This window comes from Simochromis diagramma, unplaced genomic scaffold, assembly GCF_900408965.1.
Source record: "Simochromis diagramma unplaced genomic scaffold, fSimDia1.1 OVJJ01000463.1, whole genome shotgun sequence".
Taxonomy (NCBI): Eukaryota; Metazoa; Chordata; class Actinopteri; order Cichliformes; family Cichlidae; genus Simochromis; species Simochromis diagramma.
The window spans coordinates 2209529-2229997 of record NW_024386941.1 but is presented as its reverse complement, the minus strand read 5'-3'; the positions used below and the strand labels follow the sequence as shown (position 1 = coordinate 2229997).

Sequence of the window (20469 nt, the reverse complement as noted above, 5' to 3'; positions counted from 1 at the left end):
AGGTTTGCATGTACTCTACATTTTTGTTTCAATATCAAGCATGGATGCACCTTCTGACTGCATTTAAAACATGCTTAGATAAATGCTGTTGTGTTTTTATGGATCCCACTGAGCTCTGTTTTAAAGTATATGAACCAACAACAAAAAAGAAAAGAAATTTTAAAAAGGAGGCAAGATATACAGAGTGGCAATTACCTCAGCTCTTGGCAGGGATTCTAATTAAAACCAAACTTGTTTCCTTCAGTGAACAAACATGACAGGCGCTGAGCAGAAGAGCTTTTTTTTTCCACTCCTGCCAAAATATTAAGTGAGTGCAGGTGCTCCAGGAATGTCTACAAGGGTGGGGGCAAGGCTGAGCTGACCTTTTTCTCTCTCCATTGTGTATGTGAGTCTCCATATGTGTGTTTATTTATGTATTTGAGCATGTGTTTCCTCCCGACCCTGACTGTTTTCACGCATGCTTTGGTAGCACGGCACAGAAGTACACCCAGCAGTTTGCCTTTGCTCCCTTCTGTAGCTTTGACGTGTTAGAAAGCTGAGCAAAAGCAAGCGACTGTTACGTTATTCGGGAGAGGCTGGGGACTGCCCTAAGCAGGACCATATGCAAGGGTCCTGGCAATTCCTAGGCCTGATTGAAGCAGGCTCAGTAGCCCCACTGGAGCCACAGACCTGACAATTTCCTCTCTGCACCCCATCAACACAATGAATATCGTACACTACATCACTATTCGATACAAACTAGTCTCTGCCATAATTCCCAGGTCATATACAAACAATGAATAACAACCATTTTAATTCAGATTTTTTTGTGCCTCTCACTCATTAAGGAGCCATCATAGCACCAAATCAGTAACAGAACAGCACCCCAAGGGGTCTAGCTGTCAGCCATGATTGAATTCAAGCTTTCTGCTTGAGAGACAGGCTTTCTAATCACTACTCTACCCTGCTGACTCGATAATTGTTCATTATTCATTATTAATGTCCATCCATGGCAATAACTCACGCTCATTAGTGAAAATGAACATTTATTCAGTTCCGTTCCTGGAAGTTCACGATTACCAGATTGTACCTTCTACCAATCAGCAGGTTTAGAGGCTGGAGGAGTTGAAGGCCTCCAGTGCAGGTGGGGCAGGATATTTTCACAACTTCCTTGAGGTCAGAAATGCCTCACCAAAGAGGTGATGGGTACAAGCGGACACCTGGCCCAGACTGACACCTTGAGCCAGACAGCCAGGTGAAGAGCCTGAGGACAGCTCCCTAAAATTAGGCTGCACTGAAAGAGAAGTAGAAGCGATTGGTGGATTTGAGTTGTTTTAATGAGTAGGCAAAAAGGAGTTTCCATAGAAGAGATGACCAGAAACAAAGGTTGCAGGAAACCAAATCTGGTGAGTGGTGTGGGTGGGGAGTGAAGATTGCAGGCTCCTGCACATGCACTTGCAGGTTAGGAGATGACTCTTCAACTGAAAACTTGATCATACCTGGAGGCCCAGCACTCATCACCACGATGTGGAATTCGGGTCAGTTTGAAAGGAAATGTTGTCTCTTAGCATAGCTGTGGTCTGTGGTCAGATTGGGGAGTATACAGTGTGAGTGATCAGAATAGGACTTACTCAGAGGAATATAAAAATAGCAGCTGCTGGAAACTGGTCATGATGCCCTTAAATGTGACTTTGGTCAAATTTAAATCAATTTTGGTTTTAAGGACCTGTGCCCAGATCCTTTTGATCACATCTAGTAGGCTTTCACTTACGTATCACCTTTCAAAAGTACTTTACCATGTTTCTCATTCACACCATTCACACACCAATAGTAACTGAGCCGGCAAGGATGGCGCAGGCTTACCTTCAAGCAGAGGGCCAGAGATCAAAGCACCAACCCTGTGAAAAGTGAACACGTGCAACTACTATTTAGATATGTACACGAGAGCTGACTCACTGTGCTGTTTTTTTAAACGGACGGTCATCCAAATTATACTTGTTTGTGAGTCATTTGGGAATCATGAGTGTTTTTAAAGATGTGAAAATGAAATGCACATGGGGCAGCCCAGCCCGGGTTTGGAGTATCATTCTTGTATTCTGTCTTGCTTCTACTAACTTTCAGACATCTTCTCAATAGAGGATACCTCCACCTCTCCAGACTGTGTTCCACCTGCACTTTGCTCTCACTGCAGATTACAGTGTTGTCGGTAAACATCATAGTCCATGGAGACTCCTGTCTGAGCTCATCTCTCAGCCCTCACGCCTACCACACACCTGACCACTGCCTCTGTGTCCGCATACATTAAAAAAATCTTTAATTCCTCTCTTGAATAGTAAATTATTGTCAGGCCTTTATGACTAGATATAGTTTTTGTTTTGTTCTTTCTATTCCTTTTTATTTTATAGAGCGCAAAATATATTATATTTTCATCCCCACAGGTCATACCTGTGCATTGTGTTCCACATTATACTGTACTGTATATTCCAGGAGGGCAGACTTGCAGTACTTTTCCAGAAACATGCAAGAACACCAAACACGTTACTGCTGAGCTGCACTGCATTTGGTTGCTAAGCCAAAATGACATGTGTTCATGGAGTTTACGTTTTGTATATTTAGATGTAAATCAGCAGCTCTCTGTTTGAGTAACATTTACATTTTTTCTTATCAGAGATGGACGAATGTCACAAAATAAAGTCTGTAACTTTCTTTTAAATTATAAAGAGAAATTAGTTTACTTAATTTAAACCACCACTTTAGGGTAACCCTGTTCTACCCTCCCTGGCTGTGGTTAAGTGCTGGCTCTCCTGGTCATGTCTGCCTCTCACATTCCTCTGGAGTCCCGCCTCGCAGAGCCAGGCGTCTTGGCACAGCACTGACAGGGAATTTTCCACAGGTCCTCGGTGGACAGGCTACACAGGCCTACCTTTGTCTGTGCCTGTGCTCTGCCTCCTTCTCTTCAGACCTTGCTCTTTCAGAAGTAAATACACACTCACTGTATCTGCTATATCACAGCCACAGAGACTCACAAATATACACACGCACACACACACAGCAAACACTGACATTAAGCCAGGTCCAGATGTTGGCATTTAAAGTCTATATTTTCTCATTCCATTCTCAGCCATTTGGCCCAAAGTTGCATTTTGAGTCTCTTAGCAGTATCACATAAAATAATACATAGAGTGAAATGTGTAAAATCAGTTTACAGCTGTAGTCTCATGGTACTGACGTCATTGTTGGCTTTATTGATTGTTCATAGGAAGTCTGTGGGCCATTGGTAGGTGCAGCAGGTCTGATATGGACGCCACAGACACATGAAAAAAAATCTCAACGTTCACAAAGAAAGGCTCCTTTTTCAAACAGGGAGCCGTGCCCTCATCTTGTTACTTAGAAAACAATAAACCACTGCTGTGTATATACATACAAGTCTACACATGTCTTCAATCTATACACCGATTGATATATTTTCATTGATTCTCAAATACAAAAACACTTGAATGCTATCTGGCCCGCATAAATTGATTGCAGTGTTAGTGAGATAGCTTTTTAGATCAAATTGAACGGCCTGTGCACAGTGTCTCACTCTGTTACAGATATGATAGGCTCTAACAATCAACAATCAAACAAAGTTGGATGGATGGATTAATTATTATTATTAAATCGGCTTTGCTGTGGCTCAGTGATGCAAAGCAAACTTAAGTTTATGGCATTTAGAGTGATTTTAAGTAGTTTTGAAATTTTAAAGGTGGACAATACTAAACAAACACAAATGCTTTTAGGTGTTTTTAAAGTGTAGTGCATTCACAAGCCTAGAAGTCAAGGTTAAAAATGGCTGTTAGTGTTTAGTAAAAAGTGACCTGATCAGAGGCTCTTGGGGATTATTCCCATGTAAAGACAGAAGCTTTTCCTGTAGGCCCTGCTTGATACCCGCTGGGCTGCTCTGAGGCCCCCTGGTGGCAGGGTAATTAAAGTACCATAGCCCAGCCAAGCTGCAGTAACACTCCCAAATCCACAGAGAATGACCAGAGCCATGGGTGCTCCTAATCCAGTTTGCGGCCATCGGGAACTACTCCAGTCCCAGCCGGAAGACAAGGAGGTTGGGGACCATGAACAATAGCCCAGTCGAGGCGAAGGGAACAAGGGAGGGTGGGAATGAGTGAGAGTGAGGGCGAACCTGTATTCACCCTCGCTCCATGTCTCCCTCTGTTTTACTGCTTTAGTTGGAGAAAAACAATCTGCAGATCCTCCCTCTTCTTTTTTACCATTGTCATGGCATGTCTCACAGGCTCAGCCTCCATTTTTTAATTCAGTCAGTTCACTGAACAGGAAGAGTACAAGGCAGTAAAGCTTTCAGCAAATGAACAGCCAGCTATGGTTGATTTTCATCTGTAATGGACTCAAGTCACACAAGTGTTTCATAAGTTTGTTATCATAAAAGTGTGATTTGGCGTGCACAGAACTTGCAGAATAACTTGGTGCAAGTTCACGAACTCTGTGGATATAATTTGAATAGCACTAGCTGACCTATGCAAGATTATACCTTTAGCATTGACATTCAGAGCACAATTTGTGTAGCCTCACATGATCTGCCCTTTTTCTTAACAAGCTAAACTCATGAAATGCTCCCTCGCCAGCCTTTCTGCTCATACAGACCATAATCCCCTACCTTGGGAAGACAGAGCAAGGGAGAAAAGGGCACAGTGGTAATCCAACCTACAGGTTTGTCTCCCTCATCTATTCACTCTTCAGGGGGTTCAGACCGGCACCGCCCTCTACTGAACGCCACGGCACCGACCCAAAAAATCCAATTACATTCCTTCATTAACAAACCCAGCAGGACACGTACAAACAGAGCCCTATGCACAGCTGCACGCTCAAACAAACACACATGTACACACGTGAAATCTGCACCTGTGTATTCTCCCACACTGTGGGACTGTAGACAGGACCGATGGCGCTGCAAATGCTTTTGGGAGTTTCCTGAGTCATTTCCGACAAGGCTGCTGAAAACCTGCCTGTCCAGCTCTGCACAGGCTGAGCTCTGTGCTCAGTTTTCCATGATGCGATGGCCCCTGCGGACAGACACAACACTTTTTCTCGCTGTGACACCCTGTTACAGTAAGTGTACTACCTCATTCCTCAGGAACCCACTGCTCAGGCTCACTACCCCCAGGCTGACTCTACCACCAATAACCAGAAGTCAACATTTTAACATTTCAAAATTCTTCTTCTCTTCTTCTCACATTTATAAACAGCTGCAGCAAATTCAGATGAAACCCCAAATATGATAGTATATTAACATTTCAAAAAGCAAACTTTATACTGTAAACTGAAACTGAAAGCCCACCTTAAGGCTTATAGTTCAGCTTTTATTTCATCATGATAGCTTCTAATTATCAGGGCTGTAAAACCCTTTCTGTTAGGGAGCACAGTGCTCAGTGAAAAATAGGCTGAGACAAGGAAAATCATGTCAGTAACAAAGTACTCTCACCCTTCACTCTTAATTCCCACCTCTACGCTCTGGTTCCTCTGGTCAAGACAAATAATTACAAGCGTCATTTATTCCAACACTAGTGAGCTGTAGCGGGAAATCCAGTATAATTAGGAATAACTGTAAATGTCTTAATTGCTCTCACTGAACCATGATGAACCCCATCTCCCATTTTACTGTTTATGATGTTTTGTGCTCTTCTAAGCTGAATAACAACAATTGCTCACTTCTAGGGCAAACAAATCTCAACCATGATGTTTTTATTATAATAAATTTCACTGGCCAACATCTCTGTGAGTTGTCTAGCCCCAGAAATCCTGAAATGTAAAAGACGTCAAACCCTGGCCTGGGAGAGGTAGCAAGGTCGGGGAATTACGCGGGTTGGGAAGCTTATTGAGAAATGGCAGGTTGGCAGCTGGCTAAAGGCTGGTATCCAGACTGGTGCTGGCCAGAGTAAATTATGCCTGGCAGCCTATTCCCATACATCCACCCTCCTATCCTTTCGTTTCACACATACTGACCCTCCAAATAGAAATGGAAACAGTGTGCTGACATTAGAAGTCAAAACAGAAAGAAGTTTGCACTGTGTTCCCTCAGCAAGGAATACAAAATGCTTGCCACATTTTCTTCAGCTTCTCACCTTTGATCCAACACATCCCTGCAAAAACACAAGGGAGTAATTATCTGTGGCATCCTGATTAACTGTCACTTAACTGGTCAGGCTTGTAGTGTAACCTCTCCTCCCGTGATTGCCATTTCCTTGACTGATGGATCAAACTGTGTCAGCTTCTTCAGGTAATCATCGCTCTGCACTAAAATGAAAGCAAAGCATAAAAAGCTGTATACAGAAGTGCATTTGGATGCACAACACTACTAATAATTGGATTTCATAATAACTGAGAATGCTGATAATTCAAAGGTGCTTTAAGACAATTAGTATATACGTAAAGATTTCTGACGCCCATTTTGGCATCATAATAAAAAAAAATTCATTTTACACCACTTCTAACAGATGATATTTAAAAGGGAGATCAAAGCACAACTTCAACATCATTAGTTGCTGTGCACATCCGTTTCCTCTCTCATTTTTCATGCCTCTGTCTTGTTGTGTCAGAGCATGAAGAGTGTTAGTCCTCTGTCTGAGAAGCTCTCTCCCTCTCAGCAGCAAACCCCCACATTCCAGGAGAAATCGCAGAATCAACAGCCATGAAATTCATTTCTCACATGGCCGCATCTGTGCCTCCTAATCATAACCTGGACTGACAATTCAATCCCGTACTCCAACGCCCGCTTCCTTCTCCCCACCCCGGCTTCCCCAATCACTCCCCATCTCTCACAAAACTCCCTCACCTCCTTCCCCCTCCTTCAGTTTCCCTAATTGCATTGCGACATCCGCACCCCCCTTGCCCCCCCAAACTCATTAGGCCCAGCAAAAAACAATTAACAATGCCAACTTTAATTACAGTAATGGTCATAAGGGAGTTAGTGACCTGGTTCCTCAGCACAGCTCCATCCAGCCAGCCTCCTAGCAGCACATCCACCTTCTGTATGTGGGATTAAAAAAACAAGATGGGGTGGAGTTTGGATAGCAGACATGGTGTCAGGGTCAGTCTGAACTGGCTGACTAATGGCTGGTCCTATATGGTGATTAGGCTGTAAGAGGCTAAAGGGGGTGTCCAGTTTGGTCCCCTAGTGAGACTAAAATGTTTTCTGGGCCCTGTACTGGGGGTTGGGCCTCATCATCCATGTGCCTAGTATTTTATGAAAATGATGAATGTGTAAAGTCAGGTAAATTACTAAATTAGAGTAATGGATGATTACAGCAACTTGCTCTTAGCATTGCCAGCAGTGTACATTCCAGGCTGCAGCACACAATGTTGGCAGATACCACATCTCTGGGCCTGCAGGTGAGTGAGGAGGATGGTTGAGAGTTTTGGTCAACATGAAGCTTTCATGGATTTAGACATGTGCAGCCAATATTAAATATTTGGCCTGATGCAAAATAGACCTGTGGAAACATAAAAAAGATGACCCTTAAGAAGGAAGACATTTAAACACACACACTGCAAAACTATAGCAATTATTGTAGCTCGTATAGAAGAACAAATACATCTTTAAGGGGCTTTCTGAACGCCATGTGCCTGAGTGAGCGCACCGTTGTCGGCTCAGCTCGGAACTAAATAGTTTAATAAGCAGCTAATAATGCGTTAATTCTGAGCAGAGCACAGGAACAGCCAAGCAACCATATAGGTTAGAAATAAGTGAACATACTACTCTGTGTTTATGAAATTTCTTCCCTACAGTTTGAGCCCTAAAAGGAATTAAATTTTACTATAAAAGTAGCTCATGTTGAACTCACCACCTAGATCCAAGGTGGGGAAATCTGTATAACCAATATATACAACCACACATATAACCAAAACCACAGTAAGAGAAAACGAAAATAAATTATTCTTTAAAAAAACAGCTCTGCCAAAGTGCTAATTTGTAACTTTTTATTAAATAAATCTCGCATGTTTTGCAGTTTGTGACGTTGCTCTGGGATGGTATTTATGCTAAGAAAGCCCACTCTACCATTTTAATGCAACTTACTACTGTAGCATGTCTGATCAAAGGCTGCATGAGTCTATCAGTGTGTGTGTGTGTCTTGGTGTTCGAAGAGGTGCAGTGTAGCATGTGTCAGTACAGGCCAGGGTGAGTGTGCTCCGGCAGTCTGGCAGCACTGTGCTCCCGGCTCCTCATACTCTGGATTAATGCCGATTGTTTGGGAATGACTTGGAACTGTGGACCACACAAGGAGAGCGAGGGGGAATGCCGACCTGCACCGTTCTGCAGGAGAGAGAAGCAGACGGGAGTCCACAGAGAGTTTTTAGCAGGCATTATCTTTCTACTTCTCAGTGTTTCCTTTCGTTCTCCGTCTTCCTCCACTATGCACACACACACGCACACACACACACACTTTCTCCCTTTGTCTCCCTTCACTCTCAGTCTTCCTGCTCCCTTTTTCATTTTTCATTCACCCTTTGAAAACCACTCAGCTGTACCCAGGCCTTTGCTTTCCTGAGGTCAAGATGAAACAACATTTCTGTAACTACAGCTCTTACCTGCCCTGCTGAGTATGTGCGTACGCGCGTGTGTGCGTCCACAAATACATGTGAATGTATGTTTGTAGTGTTCTGTGGGAGGTCTAAAGCACAGTGTGGGTGGACGCTTAGGGAGGGATATGAAGAGGACAACAATTCATCAAAAAAACACAGGCACTGGCTTCAATTAGCTGAACTCACTCTGTGTGCGAGGCTGCTTTTTGGCGTGAGCCATTAAAGATGGCCAGTGTTTTGCTGTAGTGTACATTCCTGGTGAATCCTGCTCTGTAAACACAGGGGTGCATCCCTAATATATTTCTTTGCCGCTTAATCGGTTCAGTCAGCAAGTAAGCAAAACTCTCCCACATCCAGCAACAACAGTGAAGGATGCTGACTGGGAGCTCTCGGCCTGCTCAGCTGTGCAGCTCAAATTATGTGAAAGAGGAGAGAATAAAACACAGGAGCTGGCAATGACAGGAGACACAAGACTGACAGCTGTGTTTATAGAGCAGGGTGTGGGAGGCTGTAGCCCTGCGGATTCACTCCATCCAGAAAATGACTCCCATGACCTGCCCAGATGCTTGCTGTGACTTGATAGCATTCATGTGGAGGCTCTTTATAAATCAAATAGGAGCTTGATATCAAATGCATTTTATTCGGTGTCTAGAATGGGTGAAGTCACAGTCTGGGATGGCCGGTTTTTTGTTTCCCAAAGGACAAAGTACAGTAACGTGTGCTAAAAGAGCAGGGTGTGAGTAATGGCAGTGGTGAAAAGTAATCCGACTGCCAATTTATTACAATTAAAGATGAGAAGTGTCAAATACATTTTAAAAAACTGCACACTATTTCTATGCTATACACCCACAGTGGGAAAATACTGGTGTTTTGGTGTCACTATAAGCTGCCTGCAAGACAAAGCAAACATTTAACACAAGTCTGAAACTGAAGTACCATAGTGGGATTTAGGCATCATTAATGGTTTTATTCGGATGTGATTTTAAAGGCGCCTCAGTGGGAACAGACTAGCTATCAGCCATTTAAACCTCATGGCAACAAAATCAGGTGTGCTTAATAATAACAGTGATTGGGGATTTCACCAAGAAAAGGGTCAAGTGCCAAAAAATAAGCAAAGCGGGATGAGAAGCACTAACAGTAGCTGTGGTGGACAGTTTCTTTTAACACTTTGTTTGCTTCACTTCATTAAAAAGAAGTTATTTTCTTCTCTGTTATGACTTCGGTCTTCCCTGTGGCAGGGGCTAAACTAAAGGATTAAGAAGAGCACAAACACAAGCAAGTCCAGCCCACAGTCCAGCTGTTCCACATATTTTTTACCCTGCTATAACATGGAGACGACGCTCTCTTAAGATCTGCGTACAGACTTTGCACAGGACCGACGCACAGCCATGCCCACCTCTTTTTTAGCTTCCTGTAGTTTCTGTGCACTGTCGTCATCATTTATGCCTGCGCTTTACTGTGTTGGGCTCTTAAAGAACAGCAGATTTTTCTTTTAAAATGTATTTTGAAAAATAATGGGAATGGGAGGAAAGGCCTCTGGATGGTATTGTTGTCTATTTATGTTCTGACACATGCCATCAACTCAGATACATCACACATGAGCACCGGATTAAATATAGGCCTGCAGTGTTTCTGGCATGTTTGATCATGTTTGACCTGCTGACACTGAAACACCACCTTACATTCACACTCTAAATTTGAGCTGCCAGTGACGGCGCAACTCACAGTTCTCGTCTTGCCGCTGTTGTGATTTTCATCCCCACAGCTGCACAGAAACAAACACCAGCCTCCAGTTTTCTTTTACCCACATCCCTCTTTCTTCACTCCCTCCAACTTTTTCTTCCATTCACCTCCCCCTTGTACACTAAGCCAAATACTCCGCATCCACCCACCCCATAGGCTGCCTCTCTCCAATGCAGCTGCCAAGAATAAGACAGGCTGATGTGGGGGCCCCATGGGGGAGGCCCAGCGCTGGTGAAATAGTGCTTCTCCAGCCTGAGCACTCACTCCGCTGAATTCAGCCACTTGGCTCTGTTTATTTAATATTCAGTCAGCTGTGGGGAGTGGGGTTAGCCACAGCTTATAAAACTCAGTCAGCATGACCAAGATATAACCCCCTCCCCATCATTATTCAACAACTACACATGCACGCATGCACATACTTACACATAACACACGCATGAGCACACACCCTGTACTGTTACACTTTCTCCTACAGGTTATATCATCCAAGGTATGACTACACCAATGAAGTCTCTCTTAGTTTTATGCATAAAGCAGCTTTAATGCAATAATAATACAAATGATACCTTTTAATTTTATAGTGCTCTTTAAAATAAAGTTGAGAGGCAAATTTAATCATAGAAACAGCTCAAGATTTTGTGAGTCATCACAGCAATCACCTTTAGTTTAAATTTCATCTAAAAGTTCTCTGTGTCCAATGTGATGAGTAGAAACAAAGAGGGCAAAAGTTACATGCAAGCTTTTCATTTTGTCCTTATGTAAACTATAATAACTTTCCTTCCTACACATCAAAGGTGAACTCAAGCATGTAATGAGCTTAACTTTTTGAGTGGTATTAAGACGATTTAAACAAAGCAGGAAACAAGAGAGAACGGCTCATGCACTCCAAAAAGTGAGTTCAGACGATCGTGAAGCGGTCGAATGTGGATTTGAGCACGAGAGAGGCGGGGGGTGGGACCTTCATAATTCTCACAGCAGTCAATATTCACCCTACCCTGCTGGGGGCAATACCAGCATGCTTCATCTATGCATCGACTGGAAGGCTCCATGGCAACTCCCGGGGTCAGGGGTCACACAGAAAGGTTGCTTTTATCCGCTAATGAGGTCGGTACCTGGGGCTCCACGTCTCCCCGCTTCTGTCTCTCTGCCTCTCCTCTGTGTAGTGAAAGGCGGGGGGTTCGGCAGTTATGAATGCCTACCAAGTGACACCAATGCCATCTTCACTCGTCTTCGTCCTGACCTCTGAGGCGTGCACTTTGAGCCTGGTATGGGGCAGGAGGGGCTACTTGTATTAGGTACTGCCCCATAGGGAAGATAACAAACGGCTCCAAAATTGCTGTCCCCCAGTCTGGCTCCTCATTGTGAAATAAGTGTTCACATGCAAATTGACAATCGCCCCACAAGCCCTGTGGACGGTCCTGCCCCGTACCTTCACTTTAGTTTGATTGATTGCCTTTACACCAACATGGTTTGTGTAGGTAGGTGCTTAGTGTTAAAGTGCCCCGTGATTGATGTTATGTTGTTTTGTGTCTTACACACTAATCGGCTGTGGCGAAAGAGTAGTACCGAAAAGTCAAACAAACCATACGATTAACATTTGTCTTTTTAATGATTTACTGAAAGCACCGAGTCGACATGTTGTCTGACTTATAAACTGCTTAAAACAAAGAAGTGTTGAATGAGACACGAAGCTTCCTATTGGACAAGCTGCTAATGCCCCAGGAAAACACACTTCCACTACCTTCACTATATCACACAAGGCTCATTGGCCCATGTGCCCCTTCAATGGGGCAAACAGGCACCCTCACAGCCTCTGTCCCTCTTCCACACCCCCTTACTCTCACACACACGCCCCCTGTCATGTTCACAGGACTGAGAAAGGAGTCCATTAACTCTGATTTAGTGGCAGTGTCATGCGGTCCCCTTTTGTAAGGTGGTGACATTCGGTGAATAGGAATCAGAATTTCCCCACCACCACCACCACCACCCCTCCTCCCTTCCTCCAACTTTTCTCCTCCTGGTTCCATGCGCAGGGTATGCGGAGGAGTTTGTGTGGCTCTGGTGGGAGTGTGAGGGGTTCAGCGTTGCAACTTTCGGGGGGTGGGGGACATGGATTGAGAGGGTTTTGCTGCCACATGTCTCTGAGTGGCAGCCTCTTTGTGCCTGGGCCAGCCTGTTTGTTTAGCCTTTCCTCGGAGAGCTGCCTCACACATTGGTGCCTCGTACGGATGAAAAAAGAGACAGGTTCAAACTTTGAGAGGAAAGGAGTTGTTGTGTTGCGTTTGTGTTAAATAAACCCAGCTTCTAATATTCCTGTCAGTTATGGCACACCATGGACGTCTTTTAGCTGTACCACCTAAAAGACGCCCATCAAATAAGACACTGAGAAAGGAAGTCTTATAAAAAAAAGAAAATCCAGAAAATAGGATAACTTATCTTGTAAAAATCAAAGTTAAAGAACAAAATACTGTCTACATTATAATATAGAGTTATTCGTTAAACATAGGAGCTCGTGATAACTGACAAAAAAGCAAAAGAAAAGAAAATCTGGACATCAGAACTGCATCATCTGGCCTCATAACCTTTCCAAAGAAATGTTATTTCTTGGGGAGGATTGTTGAGAAATCAAACCATCAGTTTCTTTGGCAACAGAGATAAAACAAAATGATTAAAGACAGGTGATACAGTGCATACTGGAAGTTTTTTCAGTGTCATTAAAAAAACTAAAAAGATTTATTATGTAATATTTGATGCTGCAGACAGCAACATCTGGAATAATCCTATAACTTTGTGAGATTTTTACCTCACAAATAACCCTTGGTCAGATCTTTTCTTTCAAATGCAGAAAACCTTTTTTGTTTTAAATTTATTACGCAACTAAAACCTTACAGTCATACTTATTCAGATGATGCTCAAGTGGTATAAGAACATGCAATTTAATGTGAAATAATGAAAACGTTATTGAAAGGCCTCACATCTGTTTACTAACTGGTATCAAAAGCCGGTGGTGTGCACTGCCCCCGTAAAGTCCCTTCCCTTTCTGACTCTCCGCTCCCTGCAGCCAGTGGTGTCATCCGTGTCAGCACTGCAGGTGAGCTACATTTAAAAAAAAACAAGAGGCCAGAGAGGTCAGCCTTCATTATTCTACCCTGCTCGCTTGGGAAAACAAAATAAGAAAATATTTACACAAACAGGAAGCTGTGCATTTCCTAATGATTGGAAACATGTTGAGCGTGACGTTTGTTCCCTCCCTCCCGGCTATTGGTGCCGCCCTCTCACTCAGCACGCACATATACACCCCCTTCATGCACATATATAGGCTACAAGTGCACTGAACTGGATGGTATGTAGTATGAGAACAGGCTGGCATTATACTGGCACGAAAGTTTTGAGAAAGATTTTAGGAGTTAAGCTTTCTTTGACATTAAACTCCGGATGGTGGAATGTTTCAACCCAAACTAAGAGCCCATTAATGCTGTTGAGTTTAGGCTTCCCTCCAGCCATGTTAGATCAGCCATAATAAGTTGTGAGTTTATGGACCTTTGCTCCCCAAATGTCTACCATGTTGCTAATTGCGTACATCTGTGGCTCTCGTTTTGATGTTTTGTCACAATGTGCAGCTGTCCATTCTACTTCCAACAAACTCTGATTAAAAGTGGCACGGCCCTCCTGCTATCTGTGTTCAGCCCTAATAAGAGCCATGCAACAGCTTTTGTGTTTTAGAACAAACTCTGAAATTCAACTTAGAAGCTCATTTTTAAGTCAAAATAAGAAAGAAAAATACGCCTCAAACCACCGATGATTCATTTTATTGACTGTAACATACCTAAGAGTTATTTGCCAAGATTATTGTTTGTTCATAGTTGCCATAACTAAACAGTACTTGAAAAGGAAACACATCTTTTTGAAATTACCTAGTATCTTGTATATATAAAATATTTAATTTGCTGATGTCACAGATGTGTCAAATTAGAGAAATCAAAATACACAGAATATATGGACTATAATTCTGATTTCCAGCTTCATATTTTTATTCTTGGACATTATTAAAGTAGCTTTGATAGAGTCACAGTTAAAATAATCCTTATTTCTTATTTATACTCTGCCATGGTGCAGCTCCACAGCCTGTACACTCTCTAAAACAAGGCCACGATCACTTCAGGCCTACTTCTTATGGCCGTATCAGGGATACTTTTATTCATTATTGAGTCCTAAAACCTGAAAGCAACTGTTTCTGTCCAGTTTCTAACGTAGAACCTATCTAAAAAGAATGAAATGATATACCGGATTTAAAAATGTTTATGATGTCAAGTCAGATTAAAAATTAAAATTTAATCTAATCACATACTAAGATGATTGATGCATTCATGTGTTCAAAAAAAATGACTTAAGAACTGCTTGTTTGCACACACGTTATGTATGATATGTCACAGAGTGATGTCACGGCTGCACTCTTCAGATGTAGGTCTACATAAATCACCAAGGATGTCACTGCCGTTATTATAAAAGCTTAACAAGACCCCAACCAGACACACCCGCACACACACAACCATTTTAAATCTTAATGGAAACTTAATGTGGATTTTAAACAGTTTAATTAACTGTGATCTTAAGAAAGTTTCTTGACAAGGTCTTGAGTTTGTTGATATCAGATAGCAGTTGCTTATACTACGGCATGGTGTCATCAGCGGGGGGATCAGCACAAATGCGTGCTATGTGTACGCCAGTGAAACCTGATCTTGAGTAATTGTCAGGATAAGGCGAGGGATTGACCTCTGCCATGAACCATATTTTCTGAAACAACACATACTTGAGCTGGCTTTGAAATAGCCTCTGCTACAGGACCAGAGTAGCCTCTGAGGAAGCCAGCCATCCACCTTTTAGTGTAACTAAACAAAGCCTGTGGTAATTTCATTCGCTCACTATTGCATTTTCAGCAAGCAGATATCTGATGCCATCTGCTCTCCCAGATGCCATCCCTCTGATGGCCTTGGCATCACACGGCAGCAATGTGAGGTATGAGTTTATCTGGACACAGCCAGGATGTGCCCCACTATTTTGTATTGAAGCTCTGTTTCTCACCCTTTTAATTTATTTATTAAATCACCTAATAAAACATCTTTTGACTGTTGGACCTCAAAGCAGATGTGGTCATTGTTATTGTAACCAAGCATCCAAGACAGTTATGTTCTGTGTTTCCATTACTGATTAGTGGAAAATGTTACATACAAACTCATGAGGCATGTCATAACGATTTATTTTTTAAATTCAAACTCTTGTGTCTTTGAAGTCCAAACAACCAGACACGCATCTCTCCTTCCACCGGCTTTACATCTCTCTACAGCGAAGTTCACACACACACTGTGTTTGTATCTTGGTGTTGTGACAGCTCAAATCCTGCAGTGTTCAGTTCACATTCCTTTCATCCCAAATCCCCCAGGGGTCGGCCCCACCACTCCCAATCACAGTGTGAGAAAATCAGACAGATGCATGATCTGGCAGATGGTAGGAAAGTCCATGGTCAAAATGACATCTATGTCACACATGCTGTACAGAGTCCATGCAACAGGCGCTTAACTGCGGCCATGAATGAACAGGTTTCTATCAGAAGTCCTGCACGTTTCAGCCTGAAACGTTAGGAATCTGGCTGAGAAAACCATCGCCTTTGGTGTAGCGTTGCAGAGTGACTGAATTTGGATCAAAGATCTTTTAAAAATGGTCTAGAGGGCCGCTCAGTTTTTAGTAACAAAAATACCTGCCATATTGGCCTCCTCTCCCATAGGTTTTTTTTTTTTAACCGGAAACCTTCAATAAAAATATACTTCTTAAATTCAAAGAGATGTACAGGATAAGACTTCAATACAACTTTCAAAATCACATTTCAAGCACAAAGAGAACAGCTGGTGACCTTATCCAGTGAATTAAAATAACAGAAAACACCTGAAATATTGGCCCAAATTCAAATTTTCAAAATTATTTTTGACTGACTTAAGTTTATGTTTGAACAAATGCACCCAATACATGTACACTGGGCTCAGTCAACCTGAGATCAGTGTACATGTCCACATCGTACCCTGTTTATTCTCGAAGTAACTGATGAAAGTGTGCCCCCTAGTGTTTGAAATGTGCTTTACAGTGAAAATCTGTTCTTGCCTGCTCTTAAATCCAAGAGGTAGAAAAGATAAAGCAGCTAAGTTAAAGTACACATACAAGTCAAAGCAATGCAATGACAAAGAGCAATAAATAATAAAATATTAGGCAACCAGCAAATGATCAACATTTGAATATTCTTTCCCTAGCTCACTACCACATCATCTGCGTTTAAATACGTTTTTAACAAATCACTTCTTCCTTCCAGATATGCGCAGACGTCGTCCGATTGTGGAAGAGAAATGTAGCGCCGACCTCTTGCGCAGTGAGAAAGTATTGTCTGTTTTTGTGGCTGTACCTGTATCCACCGAGGAAGCAGAGGTGGAGGAAGAGGTGGAGTTACGGTGCTCCACAGACACTTTACTGTGGGCATGATAAGACGTCTGTGGCGGTACCGAGTATAAATGTGGCCCGGTCAGCATGAGTGAGGGGCCCGGCATGTTTTTCCTGATTTTGTTTTCCGAGTCCCTCCAGGTGGGCCTGGAAGGTAGAGATCTGTTGTTCCAGAGAGGTGAAATTCTCCTGCACCTTGTCAAACTGAACGAAGAGACATGTTTTTATTCCTGGTGCGTTTTTAAACCTTGTTAAAGCTGTTTGTCTGAAGTTTAGTGTACCTGCTCAATATTAGACTGAAGCAAGAGCTCTGGCCAAACTGACTCACTGCTGCTGATCACACTGTTGCTCATGTGGGTGTGACTCCAGGTTAACTCCTGTGGAACAGGGCATTAGATTTCTGAGTGAATACAACAATAACAGAAATAACATATTCTTTTTGTCTTTCTTGAGGAGTTTACCTGCAGTAGTTGTGTGCTGCCCTTCAAATGAACCTGACAAGACTGAAGTTTGTTCCTGTAGTCACCCAAGACCGACAACAAATTCTACGGCAAACACACAATATCATGAACAACACTCAAAGGCAAGGGAAACAGCAATGTTAACAACAGCTGTTAAAATAAAAACTTCAAAGTGAAAATAAAAAAGTAAACTATACTACAGTTTGCTAACTGGTTTCCACATGTCTTTACCTGTGTGTCTCTCTGAGCAGAGGCCAGATCTCTGTGGCCTTGGGTCTCCTGTTTGAAGAGTGTGACCCCAGTATGCAGCTCCTCCAGCTGAGCCCAGAGGTCATCTAAGCCCTGCAGCATGTTCTTCACACTGGCCTCAAAGTCCCCCTGCACCTGGACAAGAGTGCGCAGGGACACTCTCCTGTCAGACAGAAAAAGAGTGTCTCATAAATGCAACTAAACTATGGCTCCATGGAAGCAGATGGTTGGTACACTAGCAGCTCACCTCTGCTGCAGGTAGGTGTGGAGGACTTTCAGTTTCTCTGTCACTACAGAGCTTTGGTCCACCTCATCCAGTCCCACCTCTGATCCCACATCAGTCACCTCCAGTGTGTGAGACACTGACTAACATGAAACAGAGAGGATTCACAGGCTGATTCTTAGTATTATGGGTTTGTTTTGTCAAGAACGATAGACAGGGGAGGCAGAAAGAGACAGAACATTAAATTCTTTTCTCATTTCAGTCTACTTAATTCAGAGCAGGACTGACAGGAGCTCAGTGATGGCATGTGTTGCCTGCGGTTAGAATATCTATGTATTCCTGAGTAGAGGGTCTGATCTATATTACGAACAAAGACTTTACACTGCTCTAAATGCATAACGCAACTGAAAACACAGGAGATGAAAAGTATGGCTCGAGGCAAGTGTGTGTGTGTGTGTGTGTGTGTGTGTGTGTGTGTGTGAGAGAGAGAGAGAGAGAGAGAGAGAGAGAGCCATCAGGGTGGGGTGAGGTGCATTTTTTTTCCTTAAGTTGGTTTTGTTTTACCTCCAGTCTGGAGAGAAGAGCCTGAATGTGGGGCACATTGGGGTCTGGCAGAGGTTCCTGCAGCACACACAGCAGCAGGCTGTCAGCCAGGGCAAGAATCAGATTAATATTCACACCTGGGTTTCTTGCCTGGTACATCCTAAAGAAAAGAGTAAAAAATGTTACACTACATGCAACACAATTTTTGGGTAATTTATTAGAAAACTGTTGCCAAAAAAAAAAAACATTCATACCAACTGAAGGCGATATAAGTGTGACAATAATAAAGCCTCACCGTAAACACTGGTCATTCCTGATTTCAGTCACAATCTCCTGTTCAGTCCCTGGAGGCTCTCCCTGGAATTGAGAAAAAGTCAGTGAATAAATATCACAAAAATAAAAACACAAACAAGTCCATGAGGCTGTGCTCACCTGGCTCTGTCCTGGCTGCAGGCAGCACTTCAGGGCATGGATGCAACCTCCCAGAGAAATCAATAGAAGGCACACAAAGAGTAGCCTCCAGCACACATCCACTATCAGTACAGAAGGGTGCGGCAGTGCCTCCACTTGGCAGACTGACCAAACTACAAAAACTGGAGTAAAGCCATACCAGGCTCCCAACGTGCCCACAATCTGGGACCACGGTGTGTTCTGGGACTGAGCAACAACTTGTGTTTGAGCTGAACTGTAGGTAAAGCAAACAAAACCAAGACAGTGTGAGATCAAGGTTACCTAATAATTAAAAACACTATTAAATGGTTGCTAAATGGGAAGGACAAGGGAAAGTTCTTTCAGGCCAGCACAAATTTTACGCAGACAAAAATTCCCTTTAATAAACATTAAAGTTTGATCATCGCTTGCCGCATAATGACTGGAATTTACAAAGTCCTGTTTTTAAAACAGCACAAATAGTGATGGAACATTACAAATAATGGTATCCTTGAAATCCTCCAAATTCACAATAACAGACCAGCTGTATTTCCAGTTGTGTCAAAGAGGCTAACGCTTAAAATGGCAGTATACTAATTTATAATTACTTCAGATCTTTTACCTTGTGTGTAATGGTAAGTTCTAAGACATGACCACCACAGAAGACTTTGGCTTTAAAACTTGCTGTAAAGCAATTACTACACTGACATATCCTTCCTTTAGCACCACACAATCAGTGTACTGAAGAACTCAAATCAAAGGCTAGTAGCTGAAAGATAGTGATCTTCCTACCTCTGCAGGTTTCGGCTCCTTTCTTCACGTTCTCCCTTCCCGACTTCCTTTACCCGCTCCATCCATTTACAGGCCCACACCCAGCTTACCCCGTCTGCCTTTCCTGAAACCCCTTGCTTTTTGAGGTAGCTGACTGTTAAACAAGGCATAGGAGCAACACAGACACAGTCATTCTGGCTAAAAATAAAAGCAGGTTGTGTAGATGTACTTGTGTTGAGAAAGTGATTAACACGTGAACAAGCATGATAAACTGGTTTAACTGGAAGAATTGTTTTAGTTGGGTAGTGGCATTTTCCTTTCCCTGCATTCCATCCATCTGGAATGTGCTTAACATACCGATCACCATTGTACAAAGGACAAGCCCAGTTCCACCTATTTACTCCAGGAGCAGGCAACAAGCCCTCCAAATGTCACGACTTTCTGTATGAATCACAAACTCAATGACCAGTTCCAATCTGTGCAACAAACAATCCAAGTTATTTCTGCAAGATTGAGCTTTACAAATGAAACAGAGCACATGTTCAATAAGTAATCCCCGTGTATAAATCAGATTAGTAAGCACTGTCTGTTTAAGTTGTAATAATCAATGAATATGAGTTTAAGTGTGTTTCTGCTCTCTTAGGTCATGCTGCCATCTAGCAGCTGTGACAGGAATAAACTTCAAACAAGATCAATTCAACCTGAAGAGGCACCAAAATAAGGCACCAATGGTTTCACGATTAGAGATTTTTAAGAAAAAATTTAAAAGATCAAACAAAATCAGCTAACAAGTAATGATAGTATGGCAAGGGCCTGAGCCTTAAAAAATAGAGAGAACACTGACAGTTTTTGCTTTTTTCTGTCACAGATTATCTCAAATAATAATTAAAATTAGCAACCAAGCAATCACCAGTCTCCTGAAATTAGCTGTCAACTGATGTCGATCGTTTTAAGTTGATTTTAAGTGCCTGTACATGCATGTATACAAAACCTTTCAAA

The 20469-nt window shown here is 42.6% G+C and overlaps 1 protein-coding gene across 1 annotated transcript; it reads right to left on the bottom strand.

The window, feature by feature from the left end:
• Nucleotides 1-15551: 15551 nt before the first annotated feature.
• On the bottom strand, nt 15552-19771 carry si:ch211-151h10.2 (uncharacterized protein LOC567699 homolog). The gene is made up of 9 exons (XM_040037830.1): nt 19492-19771; nt 18703-18955; nt 18566-18627; nt 18292-18430; nt 17752-17870; nt 17487-17667; nt 17256-17339; nt 17076-17171; nt 15552-16998 (listed from the first exon to the last, which is right to left on the bottom strand). The coding sequence occupies exons 1-9, from the start codon at nt 19638-19640 to the stop codon at nt 16822-16824; spliced, it is 1260 nt and encodes a 419-aa protein (XP_039893764.1). The 5' UTR covers nt 19641-19771; the 3' UTR covers nt 15552-16821.
• Between the last annotated feature and the right edge of the window lie 698 nt (nt 19772-20469).